Here is a 19,591-nt window from a genome sequence, read left to right on the forward strand (position 1 = left end):
GGAGTAGAGAGGAGATTATTATTGTGCCTAACTTTCATTATTGAGCTTGTTGTGAATTTTAGTGAAGCTGAATTCCCATACAAAGAGAATAAAGCCCCTAACACTTTTGATGTAGGATCAATTCACTCAAAAGAACATTTATCTTTTCATAATCTAAAGTTAATTAGTTGTTATGTTCTGTCTTTTATTTAAACAAGGGGTGGGTTTAAAAAGGATCTCAAGCAGTTGAAATTGTCCAGCATCAGAGCAAAAAAGCAAGAATATAAGATTGTTCTACTCTATCTATAAGTTTTTAGTTAATCAATTAACTAAAGCAATTAGGTAGAGAACAAAGGAATGTAGCACTTGTTGTGTGGGGTGTTATGAGAAGGATGGATCCAAAAACAAAACGAAACAATAGTCAGTCCGGTTAATCTCACTCCTTGCAATTTCATGTGGGCCCTCCCTCCGGACTGCCACTACCTGCTTGTGGGTCAGGAAATGCATGTTGGTGGGGCCCACAAATTATTTTCCTTCCCATACGAGACACATGGGATGTCAACAGGGGTAGGAGATTAACCCTAATTCGCACGATCAATTTTGAAAAGCTACTGTTGAGCGAGAAATATTTGAAGGCAACTGATATCGGCACAAACATGTGCTGTAGATGGAGGAGTCTCTTTCTCGTAAATGCTTTAAGCAGCCGTTAAAGACTCAAAAAGGCTGCTCAGAGCTTTCTGTGAATTGTATTTGTAAGTAACTGCTTGAAGCATACGAGACAAAGTGATTTCTTATCATTATCAAAACGTGGTTGTGTATCAGTAGCCTATTTCAAAATGCATAAAAATAGAGAGTGCAAGTTGGAGAGAGGCCCAAAAACATCGCTGGCACATTATAAACTTCCTTGGCACAATATTTCAGGTGTGAGGTTTGAAGGCCCGATATATCAGCCATATCGGAACATATGGGAAATATTCCCCATATATTCTCAAATATCAGCAAATCGGAAAGGCTCCCATAGATTGGGATGCTAAAAACCATGGTGGGAAGATGATATTGGCACTTATTGCTCGATGCTGTTGAGCAAACAGAAGTCATCATCTATGTTTTAGATTACATATAGAAGCTTTCATAGTCTTTCACATAGCATTGTTGGCTCAAAATTACTTATTTTTCAATAAATCGTATTATAAATTACAAGAACAAAAATCCTCTCGAGGGAAAAAGAATCACGACATCAACGAAGGCGAACAACAAACCGTTTTTATGGCAGTGAAAGCTGAGAGAAGCAGGCACAACAGACCGTCGATTTCCCAAAACCTACTTTGTGAGATTTGGGGAGCTCCCTATAATTTTGTAATGGTTGGTCCTGCCACTAATTAACGCATCTTCCATAAAAACAGACACAGGAAAATATCACCATATGTCACGCAGATACCTCCCTTCCATTTGCAGACTCTTCACCATGCTCTCAACCTTGGATCCCACCAGACATCCCTGAAACAAATTTTTGAGGCACTGGTTTAGAACCTGCTATTTTATTCAATCACCATACCCAATTTCTGGGTTCTATTTGAAACAAGCTAAAAGGGCTAGAAACATATAAGGCTTTGTTTCTTTCGAGGTAAAATAGTTGTAAAACAAATTTTAAGCCCATTTTTCCACTTTAAATTGGATGGGAAATTTGTTTTACGTCGTCGAAAGAAAAGGAGGTAAATGGAAAGAATGAGTTCGAAAATTTGTTAGTTCAGATCATTTTCCAAGAATAACATGCAACATTTCTACACCATTTATGCTGGAGCCTTTTTGAAAATCATGGATTTATACCTGCTCTTGGACTATGGTGTGGAGAACCCGATGAACATCCTTGGCCATGCCTTTAGCGTCACCACAGACATAAATATAACCGCCGTTGGAGATGATATCCCAGATGTCCGAGGCCTGAAAACAAGTAGAATGACTCACTTAGAATGAACTGTACACAGGAACTCCAATTCCTTTACAACAAAAACATGGTACAATTTTTATTTTTTTTAACCAACCTTCTGCTTCATCTTGTGCTGCACATATTCCTTGGTTGGCCCCTCACGTGAGAAAGCAAGGACCAGCTCAGAAATCACCCCCGCTTCAAGGAAACCATTCAGCTCATCTTCATAGATGAAATCCTGCAGGTAATGCATAATTGCATACTTGATCAAATCCTGAACTTAAGGAAACATCTTTAAGGAACAAAGTACAGATAGGGAAATTTTATATCTGTTTAATAGAGGATTTGAGATTGAATTACCATTTTGCGATTCCGGCATCCAAAGAAGAGGATAGCAGGGCCAAGCTTTGCTCCAGCCTCTTTCAGACCCAATCTTTCCTGAAATGACAAATACAAAGACTCCTTATTTGAATCCATTTCGTCAATCTGAATAAAAGAAAAAGTTGAGAAATACTTCTCAGTGACAGACCTGCAAGAATCCCCTAAATGGGGCCAATCCAGTTCCAGGGCCAATCATGATAATTGGCACAGTAGGATCTGTAGGCAGTTTAAAATTTGATGTCCTCACAAAAATAGGTGCATAGCTGCAGTCGGGGCTTTCCTCCAAAGGCACAGAATTCTGCAAAAAGATGATAACAGAGAGATGAGATGTGGAGAAAAGGCCCTGCTCAAGATACAGTGTTTTAGGATGATGGATTGAGAAAAAGCAAGAGAGAAGTAGAGACATAATGAACTAACATTCATGGAATGTAATCAAATTGACTCCGCAGATATACATAAAACTGACAGGGTGAACCGACTAATAAACTTGAAACTAAATACTGAAAAATGTAGATCCTTCTGGATATTGCACGTAACATGTACATATTATGCAAGGGAGACGGGTGCTCCTTCATGTTTGATTTAAGACCATAGTGTGGAAATATAAGTAATTAGAAAAAACTGAGAACAAAATCATTAAAATGATGGAGATTTAGCATAAAATTCATTAGACCATTCTCCATACACGCTTAAATAGAGAGAGAGAGAGAGAGAGAGAGAGAGAGAGAGAGAGAGAGAGAGAGAGAAATTCTTTAACAAGATACGGACATCAGAAAGGAGGAGTAATGAGTTAGCATGAACTTCATTAAAGGATCCTCTGCAAGATGAAAGCCAAGTGCAGATTCCCTCAAGTACAGCACATTGGGATGCAAGAAACATGCATACAGATGAATTGACTGCTGGAGGTAAACTAGCGACAGTTGCCTGTGACTCATAATTAACCACCAAGTACCATACAAACTGGGAACAAGACTATAAATGACACCTGGCTTCTAAACAATGGGGTAAATTGTACAGATAGTCAGGTACCTACCAAAAAGGGAGTCTAGAGATCTTGCTACTGGTTAAACAGTTAAAAATTGAAAAAACACTTAAATGTAACCCCCAAAAATTAATTAACAAAGAACACAATATTATTTATACCATAACACTCACTTCTTCTTTTTTTGAATGGTACCATAACACCATCACTTTAAGCATATTTGGTAGATAATAAGCCTTTTTAATTTTGTAAAAGATCAGAGTTTTAATTAGTTAAAAAACCTAGCTTTTGTCCAACAATAAGATTTAGGTTTTTTTGGTCATTTCTACAAGAACGAGCATATTCACCATCTGGGTATTTGGAATTCCAAAAATTTAGTAGCGCTATCTTTCAAAGCAAAAAAAAAAGGTTGTGCAAACCAAAGACACCATCCAAGTCTCAAAAATAAAAGTAACTAACAATTAATTTGCAGTTTTTTGTAGCGTCAAGTTTTTCACAACAATAGTAGCAAATAGAATGCTTACAATACCTTGAACCAAGTGGAACACACGCCTTTATGAATCCTTCCTGTTGGAGTTGCTTCATTTACCAATGAACATGTGACATGTATCCTAGACGATGCAATCCTGAAGATAAGAAAGGGCAAACAGTAAATAAAATGAAACGACGCCATTCAAAAATAAAACACTGAAACTGCAGATGGAAAAGCTTAAATTTGAAATACAACTAACTTTGGGGATGAAGATATAGAATAGAATCTAGGCTGCAAACGTGGGGCTATCGCTGCAAAGAAAACTCCAATAGGAGGCTTGGCTGAGGGAAATTCCGCCATGACTTCTAGGAGGCTTCTCTGACTTGCCATTACCCACTGTGAATATTCATCCTGCACCAAAGAGAAAGTACAAATTAAAAAGAGAAATTTGACAATACTAGTAAGGAATCAGAGCACAAGAATATATTTTTCCAACCTTTCCAGCAGGGGATGCAAGGAATCTTAGGCGATCGGCTTCATCCTCATCAGAAGCATGGGCAGCTAATGCCATCAGCGAAGCCTGGAAAGATGCAAACATATACATAAAGAAAAAAGACTTGGAGTAGGGAGAGAGTTCAAGGAGTAAGAAAAAAAGGATCTTAAGAGTAGAAACTGTAAAGCACCTTTTTGGGGGCATTCAAAAGATCTGCATATCGAGTAAGTGCAGCTCTCAAAGTGCAAGGACATGGGAAAGGAGGTGGTAAGGAGCTTCCACTAATGGGGGTGCCATCCTCTTTGGTAGCATGGATGGAGAAGAAAGTATCTGGTGAATAACCTAGTAACCTTTCTGCCTTTTCCACGGATTCAGTACAATTTTCAGCATAGACACCAGCATGGTCTCCAGTTTCATACCTGATGAAAAGATGGAGGAAAGCACAGTAGATGAGTAAGTCAACAAAAGGAGAAGTCCGCTGACAAGCTAACAGTGATATTAAATGTGACAAGGACAACAATTCTCTTAAAACTGGCATCTCAGACAAACAAATCAACAAGCTTATTGGAGAAGACCTTAATGCATCTCTTTTTCTTGTTTTCAGTACTCTTTACATAATACTATATTTAATACGTTTCTTACACTGACATATATTTCAATATGTTACTTATACTAACTAATACTCATGAAATTAAATATCTTTTCGCATTATTGGTGGAGTCTATTGACATTTTTTCGTTTTCCAAGAGGTTTGAGTATATGTTTTTGTTGGCAGGTAAGATTTTCTGACATCGGCATTTCAAACACCTTGTGCCCATGTCTGACGGGGACAGATGGCTCCTCTCGGTCTTGTGACGCCTTCGGCCAAGAGTTTTTTGCTCATAGAGTCATTGAGAATGAGTAACAAGCTAGAGTGATATTACATTTTACAGCTTATTGAATGACCACAATGATTAACCAAATAAAAGTTCTTTAGCATAGCACCGAAAGCATTCTTAAGTGCACTATATAACATTCATGTCAATATCTGACATGGAATAGATATTATACAAAAGCTTTAGTAAAGCATTATGGATAATTTCTCATAGGATTATATATGTAATTTATTTCTTAAAAACTAATTTAGCTTTCAGTAAAAGATTGCATCTCTTTCAAACATATCAAACTTGTTGTCTTAATCAATCAGTCAATTCCAAGAAAAGAGCAATGGCAACCACTTCCAGCAATTTATCAAACCAATAACAGTTTCTACACTGTACCTTGAGACTTCAAGAGGAGCATATCTCAACTTTCTCAGAAATTGAAGGAAAAATATGGGCCTTACGGTAAATTTATGCATATAATCTAAGTGAGAAGAACCATGATCTTAGCATTGACTAGTTAATGAGAATTCAAGATAGTGAAATGAATTCAAAAGAACAGTTATATGGATGAGTAGATAAACTTCCTAATCTGAATATAAATGGCTCATTATAAGATCAATAACTAGTTAGTGCTTTGGGCCCTATGGTACAGAGAACAGTCAACAGTCAACTAGATGAGAATCAACAACTTACTGATAAAAATTCCAACAGATCTTCTTTAGATACGAATAAATTTTGGCAGATACAACTCTTTCAATTTCCAAAAACACAATATATGATGCCCTTAAGAAACTAATATTCAGCTCTAACGGGAAATTGGAGTTCTAATGTCCAGAGATGGAATTAGACATGAAAGGTATCATATTTTGACTGAAGTCTTTACTGGAAATAAGTATCTGATTATCCTAAATTAAAAATAACAAAGTATTCAATAAAATTTTCAAATAATCAATATCAGATTATTTGTCCGGTAAAATTAGAAGAATGTAACTCATAACCGTGTGAATTAGAAAACCTTCATCATAAAGAACAGCTTGAAATATGAGATGTCAATAGAAAAGCTGTAATTTGAACCGTATGAATTTGCAGTTGCATTAAGAGAAGCAATATAATGAACTTACGCAAGTCCTGTGCCGGAAATGTCAAATTCCAAATGAATGCAAGAACGATCAGAAGCTGGGGTGTGAAGTTCTCTCCGCACAGCCACATTAGCTCTTTATACAGAGAATAGACCAAAACTCAGATTATATTATAACTAAACAGGGAAAAAGATTAAAATTGAATGTCGGAATGTAAATTCTTTTATACCTGCACGGATGGTGAATGTCATGAACAGCATGGCCATTTGCAATGTTCCAGCTCTTGTCCTGATAAGATGCCTCAGCAGGATCATGAAATACAACTCTATATTCCGGGAGAATAGCAGCATAAGGGGTGGAAGCACCCGGAGCATCATCTTCATCCCGAAGCAACTGATCCAATTCAGGCCATACCGACTCCCGCCTAAAATACCAAAAAAAATCTGAAATAAGTCAAAACATTCTGACAAAGATACATGCATGGGTTCACCTGGAATCATCAAATGGCAGAAGTTTTGGTCTATTAAAAATTTCTCTGACAAGATAATCCAAATATTAAAGGTTCTGCACACCATGCATTAAAGTCATCCTCCATGCATTGATCATCATCTCCAAGACCCACTGGAACAAGACGCTTTCCACCTATAGAAATGAAAAGAGAAAAAATAAGAGCTAATATAGTAAGAAGGATAAAGAGAAGGAAATGGGACATGGAAAAACAACTATCAAACTATAATCAGAAGCATCAATCAAACAGTAACATCCCATGTCCAATGACGCTAGGACACTCCCGTATGAGAGGAATGAACCATCAGATGCAATGAACATCATAGCTCTCTGACAAATTAGATTCCCTATGTTCTAGCAACTTACCCGTTATATGCCCAGCAAACTAATCAATCATTACAGTTAATATTTTCCAGTAGTACAAATTAGAAAACAATCCACTGTTTAATAGAGGACCAGCAGAAAAGGCAAAGGTATTACACAAAGGAAAAGGCCATACGCATACATAATAATTAACATCACAATGCCTAAATATTTGAAGATGATTCATATTGGTCCAGAAACCAGTCTATGGCAGCAGCCTCATGCCTCAGCCTACTCCATTATTTAACTATGGACCAGGAATAACTGGCAAAGATACTAAAAATGAGAAAGTCATGTGCATAAAGATTGAACTTAACAGGGCAGTATCTAATGAACTGAACTGTATATGCTTCATTTGGTCCGGACACTGATACACACCAGCAGGATCCAAACCCCTTCCAACTTCTGAACTCGAGTCATCACACTAAGCCTAGATTCTGAACCTCGGAATAATAAAAACTTTCAAACAGATATCCCTAGGCCGCCTTGCGCTAACTTGATCCTCTTCGCATAAACCACTTATGAAAAAACTTGCATACAAAAAACTCATCAATTTAGGTCCACCAGAGAACACGATAAAAACACTAGCGTTGAAGAAGAAAAAAAAATACTGCACATATAGGAGGAAACAGACTTTCCGGGGGTAAGAGCTCCAAAACCCGAAAATCCATTGGAAGGTGACCCCAGTTAAGATTTAACAAACCACGAACTAATTAAAAAGTAGATGCAGTTGCTAGAACACGGTTTATAGTTAGGAAGCTTTTCCAATCATTTGACAGTTGTCAAAGACAATCTGGACACTGGAATTAGTGAAAATAAATATGATAAATGTAAAAGTTCATGTCCTGTTCCAAGTTAAATTGACGCGTACGCATTCCTCTCATGGCATCAATGAGGGCTCATAGCATGGAACAGCAAGGAACATGACCAATACATCACACTAGGTGCATTTTCAGTAACACCACGCTGAGCTGATCATATAGATAGGCACTTCATTTTAAGTATAATAGCAAGATGCCTGATCCAAAGAGAACATCCACAAATCTTTTAACAAAAGCTTGAATCTATAACCACAGGCTGGAGTTATGAATCTAAACATGAACTGCCACACATTAAAATCGAGGAATATAAGTAAAATTTCCACAAGAACAAGTAATATCTTGAAGATTTGAATAAATCTAGAATATTTCTAGCAGTGCTTCAAAGCAATAAAATGCAATATTAGGATGGAGAGTATTTTGGGCAATAGAATTTGCAAATAAGGTTGGCAATCAGTAAGCATTTAATACAGCACAGCATCCATAAACAAACAATGGCATAACAATTTCCATAATATACACAATAAATAGCATAACACTTTTTTATTCAGAATAACTAGAAATGCCTACTTCTGAAGCATTAGTACTATGAATTCAATGAAATCAACAGGTTCATGAAGTAAACAAAAGCCGTCAGGTCAGGTCATCCCGAAAACATACCCTGATTGGCAAGGATCTCATCCACCACCTTTGCCACCTGTTTTTGAAAGGAATCCCATAAATCAAACATCAGCTACTTCCCAAAAGATTATCCAACTAAAAATCATGAAACTAAGGTTCCTTTTCTTCTCAAACCTTATTGAAATGCTCATACTGCCTGTTACCAAGGCCGAATACACCATACTGGAGATTCTTAAGCCAGATTCCCCTATCTTGTCCCTGAAAACACCAGACAATGAGAAATTGCCCCAGAAATTCAACGCAAAAGAACCAAAAGTGCAATTACACTGAAATTCTTACAAAATTTACCTCTGAAAACCATTTATAAAACCTTGCAGCATTGTCTGTCGGTTCACCATCTCCATATCTATTAGACAGAAACACAATTAAAGCAATAATAACAAAAAGGAAAATCAAAACGCGAAGAGAACAATCAACGAATGCTAACTGACGTCGCTATAAAGAAAAATGCAAAAGATTCCTTCTTCAACTTCTCTTCATATTCATCATCATCTGCCCCATAGTCATCCTAGGCAAAATTCAATTTTAATCAGATCAAGTGTCCAGACATATATTAAAAACCTATGAATTCTCCTCCTATTTTTTTAATTAAAAAAAAACACAATTACCAGATCAAGGATTTTAAAGATCGCCTTATCATAGCGAACTATCGCCTCCTCCGCGAACGACTGAATCAAATAACAACAAAAACGGCAAAAAAAATTAAACATAACAAAATCGGAAAAAATATATATATCAAACACAACAAAAACGGGAAAAAAAAAAATCAAACACCAGATTTTTAGCAGATAACCGAAGATCTCGGGAAAAAAAATCAAACACCAGATTTTTAGGAGATAACTGAAGATCGCTGAAGAGAAAAGATAAGATCAGTCCCTAACCTTAGCAAATCCCTCAGCAGTACCAGTCTGTGTACCGAAGAAGATCGTGACCTTCTTCTTTCCTCCATCTAAATCCGGATCCTGTTCCTTAACGATCAACTGTTTCCGAGCTTCCACGACTATGCTAGATTTCTCACCGGACGATCGCCTCCAAACGAACACGAAAACACATCCGATTAAAACAGCGATTGATGTCGTCAAGATCATTAAGAATTCACGATTATTGGTGAAAATCACGGTGCCGGAATCCGATGAACCGGTCACGAGATTCCATTTCTCTTTCAGAAATTCCGACATCAGTTCGAGAGGAGAACTAGATTGCATGAAATCCGAATCGGAATGCGAAAATCCGGTGGCGGAGAATCGGACGGAGGGGAAATCGCAAGAGATTTCTGCTTTGGATTTGTTGGAAGAGAATCGACGGTCGTGATTTAGTTCCCGATACGTAGGAGAGGACTCTCTGTGGAATCGGAATCAGGAAGACAAAAGAGAGAGAGATCCTGAGAGTGGTTGAGAAGGGGAGCGTTTTTATTTGTGGCTTGGAACGAACAAACGCCCACCAAACCCGACTGGTCAACGCACCAACCTCACTTAACCATGGTTGAGTTAACCTAACCGTCGTATTTACCGAAATACCCCTCGGCTCTTGCTTGACTGTCAAGACGACATTAGACTGTTAGATAAGTGCAGTCACCGCGTTTGCTCTTCTTAACTTGATGATCCCGAGAAATTAATTTCCCGATACGTTTTTTTTTTCATCTCGATAACATCATAGAAAACGTGGGGCTTTCCTCTTGTTTCTGAATTGTTGGTTCTTATACGATGAAGACACGTACAAAAATACCGATAGGCTAGAAGTACATGTGGGTCCCACTTGTATAATGGTCCAATCCATTGCTTATAATAAATGCACACCCCAATGCCTTCATGACCACTTATATAAAATCACAATAAAACTCTTTATCAATAACGAACATGTTGGGGTATAGAGCTGCTGACTTCTTACCTAAACCAAATTGTATCTGTAAAGGGGACCCAATCCCTCTTTGTTTGGCTCCTGATGAGCTTTTAAGCATAGTATCGGAAGATTTTTCCGGTATGGCTTATCCAAGATTGTAATTATGTTTTATTTAATTTAGCTGGTGGGGGTCTGCCTAACCCCAAATTACCGAGCAAAAAAAAAGAACATGTGGGGGTATAGGGTCTGAAAATGTGTTCATTTTCAGCAGAAGTCCTATTGGTCCCACGTTTAGTTGTTGTCCGAGCGCCAGCGTGGATTCTAGGCTGTTTCGTTTGAACTTCCCAAAAATCCGGAGTGGCTTCCCTCGATGTTCTTTCTCTCACGGAGGTTTTTTTTTTTTTTTGGTGAGAAAACCAAATAAAAAAATGAAGAGGGCCCACATGTACCACGTCAACATGATTAGGTTGATTGCCACTTGACTAGTTTGAATGAATGATTTCTTGCCTCTATTAAGCTTTGCTTACTGTTTCAGAAAGGGTAGCTAAATTATTGATTTCTTGCCTCTATTAAGCTTTGCTTACTGTTTCAGAAAGGGTAGCTAAATTATTGATTTTTGTAGGCCGTTGACTGCGAGGAAATGTTTTTCATGATAAATCGGAATCTCCATGTGGAGATAAGGCAGAATCCCTCAAAATCAGGAAACCAAATCCAGAAAATGTGATGATTTGATTCTCAAAGTCTGAAAAGGAAAAACACTAATCGGGGTTGATCTTTTCCGGATATCTAGAAGGAAATCATCACATTTTTCTGGACTTCCTGATTTTGAGGGATTCCGGCCTCATCTCCGCTTGGAGATACCGATTTATCATGAAAACAAATTACCTGTAGCGAAACCTGCCCTATATCTTACAGATGGAATGGGATATTTGTTTAGCATTGGAGCAAGACTAAGTGAGCCACCTCATGAAAGATCGAGGGTTCCAATTAGACACAAAAGCCCCTCCAACGACCTTTCATTGGCTCATGTAGCTCCTTGGGGATTTGTCAGAAACAAAGAAAGATACTACAATTTTTCATGTTAAGTGATAAACTTGTCCCTATTCATTACTTGGGACACCTAGCTGCAGTAAATCTATGACTGCAAAGGGGCTGATGTACTTCTCATGCGAAGGATTCAACCGACATGATTGCCATGCACGTACGCTGGAGCATTGTCCCAATTAGTTTGGGACAAAGGCTTAGTTGAGTTGAGTTAAGTTGAGTCGAGTCGAGTTGTACTGCCACATATGCAGCAGGGTGTCCAATGGGGCTCATTTATCATTTCCCTTTTTCATCAAGATAGGGGGTGAAGATGTCAACACGGGAGTGCTCCGGCCAAATTACTCTACTCGACACGGGCTCCTTGGCGTTTTGCGTTTTCTCTTCTTTTTTTTTCCTCAAACGTTCTCAACTTCACAGTCTTCACTGTAGTCTGCGTGTTCAACTAAATAATTCCCCTCGATTTCCGCCGCCCTCTATTAAAAAATAATTAAGATATTTCTGGTCTCATTCATTTCCTTGTCTTTCCAAATCGTCGTCTCGCATCTTTCTCTGCCAATAATGACCTCGGGGAAATATCAAAGGCACCCTTGAATTCCAAAGCAAGTTATAGCTATATGTCATGACATTTCTGATATTTTAGAAGGGTATTTTCGACTGTTAACATAGTCCTTCGTTTATCAATGACACGTGCTGCATGCTTACGTTGAGAGAGAAGATTTTGTAACAATTGGATCTGGTCTACAAATTCAATTTATCCCGTTAAAATAGTACTAAACTACTAATTGTCTAGTTAGTTTTTTAGGCTAAAAGTCGCCTATCTCATTATCCTAGACATGCGATCAAAGCCAACAAAAGGACAGTTAAAATTAAGATAAATAGATGATGATGCACACCGAATATCAATCGATCTGATGGCTAGGATAGTCTGATCATTGTCATGTTTCAGGAGTGGCTCATCCATGGTTTCAAATTTCAGTTTCGGAGTGTGTTTCGGTCCTCACCAAAACCAAAATTTTGGCGAAATCAGGTATACCCGATTTTGCCGAAATTTCGGATTTTGGACAAAATTTAAAACCATGGGCTCATCCAAGGAGGGACCACTCGATTCAATCACTCATTCACTTGGGACAAACACAATCTGTCAACTTTGGCAACCCTCATTTTTTTATGCTTCCCACTTCATGATATAAAAACCGAATTAGAAAGAGCCAAAGGGGACCTGGTTTTCTAAACGCGGCAAAGAGCATTGCCTCAGGTTTTAATAGTTTGTAGAGGAAAAGGTGGTGGTAACGTGTACGGTACAAATATACACGCCCTTATGTATACGTCTCCACTCACGTGAATACACTCTACGCCATATATCATAATTCACGGCTCTGCGTAGCTTGTCTGTCCAAGTCTGTCTACACCACCTTCCAAGCTAGTTAGCTTCTAAGGGCTTAGTTTTTATGTGTTTCTCTGCTGGCAAATGATATTTGTACCCTCTTGTTTTGATTACGACACTCTTCCCTTCTTGATATTATTTCCTCAGATGGAGTAGGAACTCTCTATACAAGAATGTATATTCTTTCTCTTCTCATTATTGGTTGCCATTGGATTCGGCATCCTATTCCAATTCCACTCGATTCCAATGTTTGGCATATGTGTAGGGATATATTCGTCTCCTTTTCTAATTTGGAAAGCCACCTCTAGTTTATTTTATGACTACTCTTTTACACTGGTGTTCCTGGTAAAAACAAGGGGCGAATATATCATTTCGCTGTGCGGGGAGGGGAGGGGGATTATTTTGGGTAGAAGAGTTGGTGGTGACATTAGGGTTGGAAGAGTCTGGACCTTTCCCTTATCAATCAAGTCCTGAGTGACATGCCGCAAAAAAAAATGCATTTGTCTCTGAGATGGTCTCTAAAACTTGATGGAAGTCACAAAACTCATTGGCATTGTACGTAGAGGGAAGCAGGTTTGGTGGAGCCCTGGGTTAAAGACGAGTTGTGGCATTATCTTGCAAGAACTTTATATAGGCTCTACATACCAACAAGTTTTGCCTATGTCCCACCCATTTGGATTCGGATCCATCAGACCATTCAAGTTTGTTAACCTTATTGTGGTTCTCCTTTCGCCCACATTGCTGAGAAGTAAGAAATGCAGGATGGGTCTTGGACTCTCGGTGCATAAGTTACTGGTAGATTATATTCAGTTTTGGTTTGAGTTTCTTTATAGACGCAAGCAGCACAACAAGACCAAGTAACAGGCATTAGTATGCGGAAAATCATGGATTTAGACTATTGGATAGTTGACATTTTCATATTTCTCTTTATATAGCTATTTTTCTTCTTTTGAGGAATATTGTTGCCATATCTAGACTATCTGCATATAAACTTTATCATAATATAGTATACAACAATATACAAGTTTAAATTTAAATTATAAGATATTTAATAGCTATAGGAGATTTTCGTTTAGAGAGTGAGCCTTGGCGCAATGGTAAGGTTGCTCCATTGTGACCTGGTGGTCACAGGTTTGAGTCACAGAAACAACTTCTTTACAAAGCAGGAGTAAGGTTGCGTATATCTAGCCCTCCCCAGACCCCGCAAAAGGTAAGGCTGGGTGGATCCTTTCACCTTCTTCATGAAAATTTTATGAAGGATTCATTAGCTGACTCCAACTAGTTCGGGACAAAGGCTTAGCTGAGTTGAGTTGAGTTGAGTTATATACTTACTAGCTATAAGGAAATTTGAAAGATAGTAAAGCCATGTTTGGCTGTGAATTTTTTTTTCGTGATAAATTAGTTTCCCAGTTAGTGAAAGAGGGTACAACGGGTGGGAGAAGGAGAGACCTTGGAGGGCACGAATGAGGTAATCTTATCCTCTACTTCCTCCTTCCCTCACCGTCGGGTAAGCTAATTTTTCAGGAAGAAAAAAAATTTATGGTGTAGCCAAACATGCCCAAAGTAGCTGGAGGAAACTTTTCCCCATTTTATATTATAGACTATAGATAGCGAGTTTCACATTCATGAATTTTATAAATAAACTGTAAGGGTCTGCACATGACATATTTATTTGATTTAAATGTTATTAAATATTGCGGGATTGCTTGGGTTTGTAGTTATATATCCAGTATAGATTAATAAAAAAAGGGGCAATAATGAGTAACTTATGTCATGGTATCCACATGTGTGATCCTAAATTCCTAATTAGCAACGTACGAGTGTCCGACTCTTACTTTCTTCTAATAAGTTGGGTCAGGTTAGTTGAAGTTGTCCCAGACCACATGCCCTCAACAATCTTAGTACGTATGGAAATTGACAAACCATAAAATATTTAATAGAACAAACAATGGAATTGCACCTTTATATATATGGTAGCAAATGATTGACTGTTTCATAGCTTTTTTGGGAATTGTGACTACCTTTAACAGCTAATTGGAGAATGAAAACCAAGGTTTAACATTTCGGTTTCGGAACTGGTTTTGGACCCTGGAATTTCAAAATTTCGACCGAAATTTTGAAATTTTGGTAAAATATTAAATTAATATAAAAAAACAGTTATTTTTGGTCAAATTTCGGAAAAACCGAAATTTCGGCCAAAATAAATGACCGTTTCGATTTTGGTCGATTTCGGTGTCGGTCTCCACCGAAATCCGAAATTTCAGATTTCGGTCGAAATTTAAAACCATGATGAAAACAAAGAGAGAGTACCTCCATTATTGAAAGAATGACGTAATAGGACATGAAGAGTCGGGGTGTCACACACAATATAGAAGGCCTTAAGATACATAAAGGGCGATGATATTGTCACCCCCCCTAAATTACGCATTCGCTCCCCTTTTGGCTTGATTTGACGTCAAAAAGCTTTAATAAGGGGGGCGAATGCGTACGCAGGGGGGGTGACAATATCATTGCCCTACATAAATACTAAGATAGGTTACACATTCATATATCTCAAGACTCAAGTTGTTCGCCTAGTATGTTTTGTTACACTATCCCTTGTAACAAGGGGGAGCAATTATCAATCGAATACCTTAGGCTACTCTCACATGCAGCCACATTTGCATGCACGATGGGTAGGGTTACATAGGTGTGCTAGTTGCAATTCAACGGAGATGACAGCGTAGCAACGGCGTACTTCCAGACATTCTTCACTAGCTTCGTGAGAGCCACTTGGCCAAGATCATGCCCACAGAAGAAAAGGCAAAAGAAGACAGCTCTCGTTCTCCAATGGAGAGAAAGAGGGGAAAACAGAGATTTGAATTTTCTTGATATTTGTCTTGAGGTGAGAAGGGTTTCTATTGTCTTGATAGCATGAGAAGGAAAGGGGTTACCGTTTGTGGGTTTTGGTTAATCTACTGTAATCTCTATACTTTTTTCTCACAGTAGAAATTATTTTCTTTCTCATAAATGTAAGCATCTTGGTTCAACCATGTAAAATCCTGGAGGCATCTTGTGATTTCTCTATTTCAACTATTTTGTTTAGATATTTGTGATTCGCTGGGATTTTTCCGGTTGGATTTGTCAACGCAAGCAAACTAATGAATTAATCAATGGATGGTAGAGCTTCAATCTGTGATGAATCTGCGCTCACATGAACATGTTAGGGGTCCCAATGTTGTGACTCCAGGAGACCACTTCGACGCTCAAGTCAGAAATCGGCACTAACAGGAGAAAACCAAGCAACAGTAAAACAAAATAATAGTTCTTACCGGTGATTAGAAGATACGTACATTTGAATGTGGGTGTTTATTTATAGAGGAGGCGCTCACAATAGTTTAGGATACTTTCCTTAATGGAGTCTTTCCTCATGGGTCAAATTTCACTGGAGTCGGTTTTCATATTTATCTAGATAAGTACCAAGTTTCCTCATGGGAAATGGTCCACCAACCGTATGCAAAAATGGCCATTCTCAATAGGGGCTTTCCCTTTGGGGGAGGTTTCCATGTCTGGAGACGTTACAAAGTTGGACAGATGGAGAGCCTTCATGCGCTTACATTCTAGGAGGCAAGTTCAGTTTCCTACTGCGACTTAGTGCCACGTGACAAGTATCCAAGGGAGGACAGATTTTACCCCTAACAAATTGAAACATTAGAAGGACAATTGTAAGAGTTAAAGATTTTGCAAATTAATTTCTTTGACTAGCCTTGGACAATGGTGCGGTCATACAAGCAATCATTATGGGTAGGCTTGCAAGGGCCTCGCGTTACATGGTCAACCAAATGTTGGGTTTAGTATTGGTTTTTCTGGGGTTAGCTTACCTAACGATCGGGGGGTTATCACACACGATCTAATAATTTGACTAGAGAAGGTGAAACCGTATGTGTATGGTTTGTTAAAACCAAAATCGTGGACGATCCGGAATCCTAGTTAAGATAGGAATGCAATTGGCATTGCGATTTCTTTATCAAGTACGTATTGTTTGAGAAAAACCAAAATCTTGGAAGACCATGTCTGATCCAGATTTTAAGAATTAATTGTGTCAAAAACTAATTATTGGACTCAAATTTACATTTAGGCCATGCTGGCCACCATGGAAAAATATCCCATGGAATATTTGTGGCGCCAATTGTGAGAGATGGGTGGGTGAGAGAGACTTGAGAGGGCTGAAGTGAGGGGAGCATGTAAAGCTCTTAAAGACCAGGAAATTTTTTTTTTCTATCTAAATATGGTTTTTTTTCTTTTCAGTAGTGTTTAAGGAATATTTTCTGCTATCAATTCACTCCTCCTTCCTTCTAAACAGCTCGCACAATGTTGGGCCCCCCAATATTCCATAGAATATTTTTTTTATGCGAGATTTTATACGGTGTAAGCCATTATAGTCCCTTATTTTTCAAGAAGTACTGTACGGACCGCACTATAGGATGATCAAAACCGTCCATATGATGGGCAATAACGAAAATAGGTTGTGCCCAAAAATGATTTCCATAGGTTGATCCTAGCCCTCCGATCTATAGATGAATTGCATATTATGGAAACCTCAATAGATCGGAGGGCTAGGATCATCCTATGGAAATGATATTTTGGACACAACCTATTTACGTTATGGCCCATCATGAGGACGGTTTGGATCATCCTATAGTGCGGTCCGTACAGTACTTCTTGAAAAATAAGGGACTATAAGGGCTTACACCGTATAAATTCTCTTTTTATGCTTGCCTAACATGGCCTTAATTTTGAGTCCAAAAACACCATTGGGTCTCATAATCCAAAACTTGTAAGAAGAAGAAATTATATGGTGGCCGGCCGTCAAGTCCCGTTGAGGTGGTACGATGGAAGTTCCATCCTTGATATTTGATCCAACAACAGCCTCTTAAAAAGTGTGCTACTGTTCGATCAAAAACTTTTGCCTTTTTTGTAGGAATAATTATTTTCCCATTTTGTAAAACAAATGTGGGTGGCAATATCATTTTCCTCTTCTTTTTTTAAAATGAGATATTTGTGGGGAAATGGTATATCCACTCCCCCCTCTTAACGGTTTCTGTAAAAGTGGCTCACTGCTTGAGGATAAATTCACCCCCTGTAACGCTTTTCTTTGCCTTTAAAACTTAACCAATAACGTGTGTGTGGGTGAGTGAGTGGGGGACGGGGGGATTTTATCCGTCAGTTTGTGGGAAATTTCCTGAAACAATGAGCTTTATTTCTAAAATTATCTATGGATCGTGGTTGAAGTTCGGTTGACAAATGTACGGCGCTATTATTGGAAAAAAGACCCTTTTGCCCTCAAGTCTATGTATGAGAATAGAGCCATTTTTCTTCTTTTTCTCTTATTTTTTTTGGTTTTTCATCACCATTGGTAACGATCATCACTACAACTAGGAAAAGAAAGAAGAAGAGGAGGAAGAGGAAGAAGTATGTTAGAATATGTGAGATTTCATAAGATCTCAATGGTGGATTATGTGGAGATCTCATCGTTGGATCATCTTATTATACTATGGCAAGTTGGCTAGTAGAGGTAACTTAGATAGATTAGGAAACTAGATTTGATTAGTAATTAGGTTAGAATATTCTACACATATCTCCTTCCATAGTTATCTTGATTTATTTATATGTTGATCATGTAAGTGCTCCATATAAGCACAGACTCTTGTTAATGAAAATCATCCAAGAAATTCAAGAATAATAGAAATTCTCTAAAATTCTTCATGGTATCAGAGCCAACGATCCTGCGCTGACCACAACGCAAGCGAATCCGTCCTTCGGCACATGGCAGATCTAGTCGTCCGCCCGGCCACCATCCATCCAATGCTACGCTGCTAGCCTCCATTTAGTTTTCTCCAAATCAGTAAGTAACCCTCTATTCCATACCCCCCCCCCCCTTTCTTCTTCATCGTTCTCATCATTTTTTTCTCACTTGTTGCTATAGACTCTAAGAGGCTTTCATCAAGCACCTTCAATGCAAAAACCATCCTCCAACATTGATGGCCTGTAGCCGAGTTTCTTCAACCTTTGGCGGATTGGTGTGGTGCCTTAAATCTGAACCCTTAACATTGATAATGGCACCCCTATATTCCATCTTAATCCCCAACTTTGGTTCGAACACTCCTTTTGTTTGTGTTTTCAAACCACACACCACAACATTGATAATAGCAACCCTATATTCCATTTTCTTACAGTCTTGTGTGCCAATCCTTTGAAAAAAAAAGAGGCCTCATCACTCCATTTTTGTTCCAACAACACCTTTTCTAGTTGCCACCCCTTTTATAATTCTTTAAAATGCCTCTCACTCATCTTATGTGGCATAACCCCAACTTGATAGCCACACTATGATATCTACACTTTATCTTTTCATTTTCCAAATGATAAGAAGTTTTCCGTTGTTATTTGTTGTCGTACATCTTAAGTCACTAGTTGGCGCTTCGCACCCTTCTTCCTTACCTTTCTGAGTCGTCCCGTTATTCTCGATTTCAATTTTCATGAGGATCGGTACTTACTAACCCATGATTTCTCGTCCATCGTGGCTCATTCTTGCCCATTCCGGCATTGGTCTATTTTGACCAATTTCTTACCAATTCTGGCATTAGTCCATAGTGACCAATTTCTACTCGTCCATCAAGGCTTGAGTATCATCAAGCCCCTTTGAGGCTATGACCTATTGGCTTCTAAGCCCTCTTCGCGACACATGAAGATGCAACGTCTTCGGCATTCAGTATCGGTTATCATCAGCAACAATATCAGGG

At 38.4% G+C, this 19,591-nt stretch overlaps 1 protein-coding gene across 1 annotated transcript; it reads right to left on the reverse strand.

Annotated features, from left to right (window-relative positions):
• Positions 1 to 1,035: 1,035 nt before the first annotated feature.
• On the reverse strand, positions 1,036 to 9,933 carry LOC143851653 (NADPH--cytochrome P450 reductase-like). The gene is made up of 18 exons (XM_077361129.1): positions 9,427 to 9,933; positions 9,154 to 9,213; positions 8,977 to 9,053; positions 8,834 to 8,891; positions 8,660 to 8,743; positions 8,525 to 8,561; positions 6,749 to 6,818; positions 6,406 to 6,600; positions 6,219 to 6,311; positions 4,425 to 4,653; positions 4,238 to 4,321; positions 4,001 to 4,152; positions 3,799 to 3,895; positions 2,436 to 2,585; positions 2,267 to 2,344; positions 2,022 to 2,144; positions 1,807 to 1,920; positions 1,036 to 1,476 (listed from the first exon to the last, which is right to left on the reverse strand). The coding sequence occupies exons 1-18, from the start codon at positions 9,748 to 9,750 to the stop codon at positions 1,396 to 1,398; spliced, it is 2,106 nt and encodes a 701-aa protein (XP_077217244.1). The 5' UTR covers positions 9,751 to 9,933; the 3' UTR covers positions 1,036 to 1,395.
• Positions 9,934 to 19,591: the final 9,658 nt, after the last annotated feature.

This window comes from Tasmannia lanceolata, unplaced genomic scaffold, assembly GCF_043159265.1.
Source record: "Tasmannia lanceolata isolate RefF3 unplaced genomic scaffold, GAP_Taslan_0.1 ptg000018l, whole genome shotgun sequence".
Classification (NCBI taxonomy): Eukaryota; Viridiplantae; Streptophyta; class Magnoliopsida; order Canellales; family Winteraceae; genus Tasmannia; species Tasmannia lanceolata.

Bases quoted from the DNA above. Each gene is read 5' to 3' on its own strand.
- LOC143851653 (XM_077361129.1), bottom strand. From the start codon at position 9,750: ATGCAATCTAGTTCTCCTCTCGAACTGATGTCGGAATTTCTGAAAGAG. The intron at 9,214-9,426 runs GTTAGGGACTGA...TATTTGATTCAG, and splicing joins CTGCTGAGGGATTTGCTAAG to TCGTTCGCGGAGGAGGCGAT. The intron at 3,896-4,000 runs GTTAGTTGTATT...TCTTATCTTCAG, and splicing joins TCTATATCTTCATCCCCAAA to GATTGCATCGTCTAGGATAC.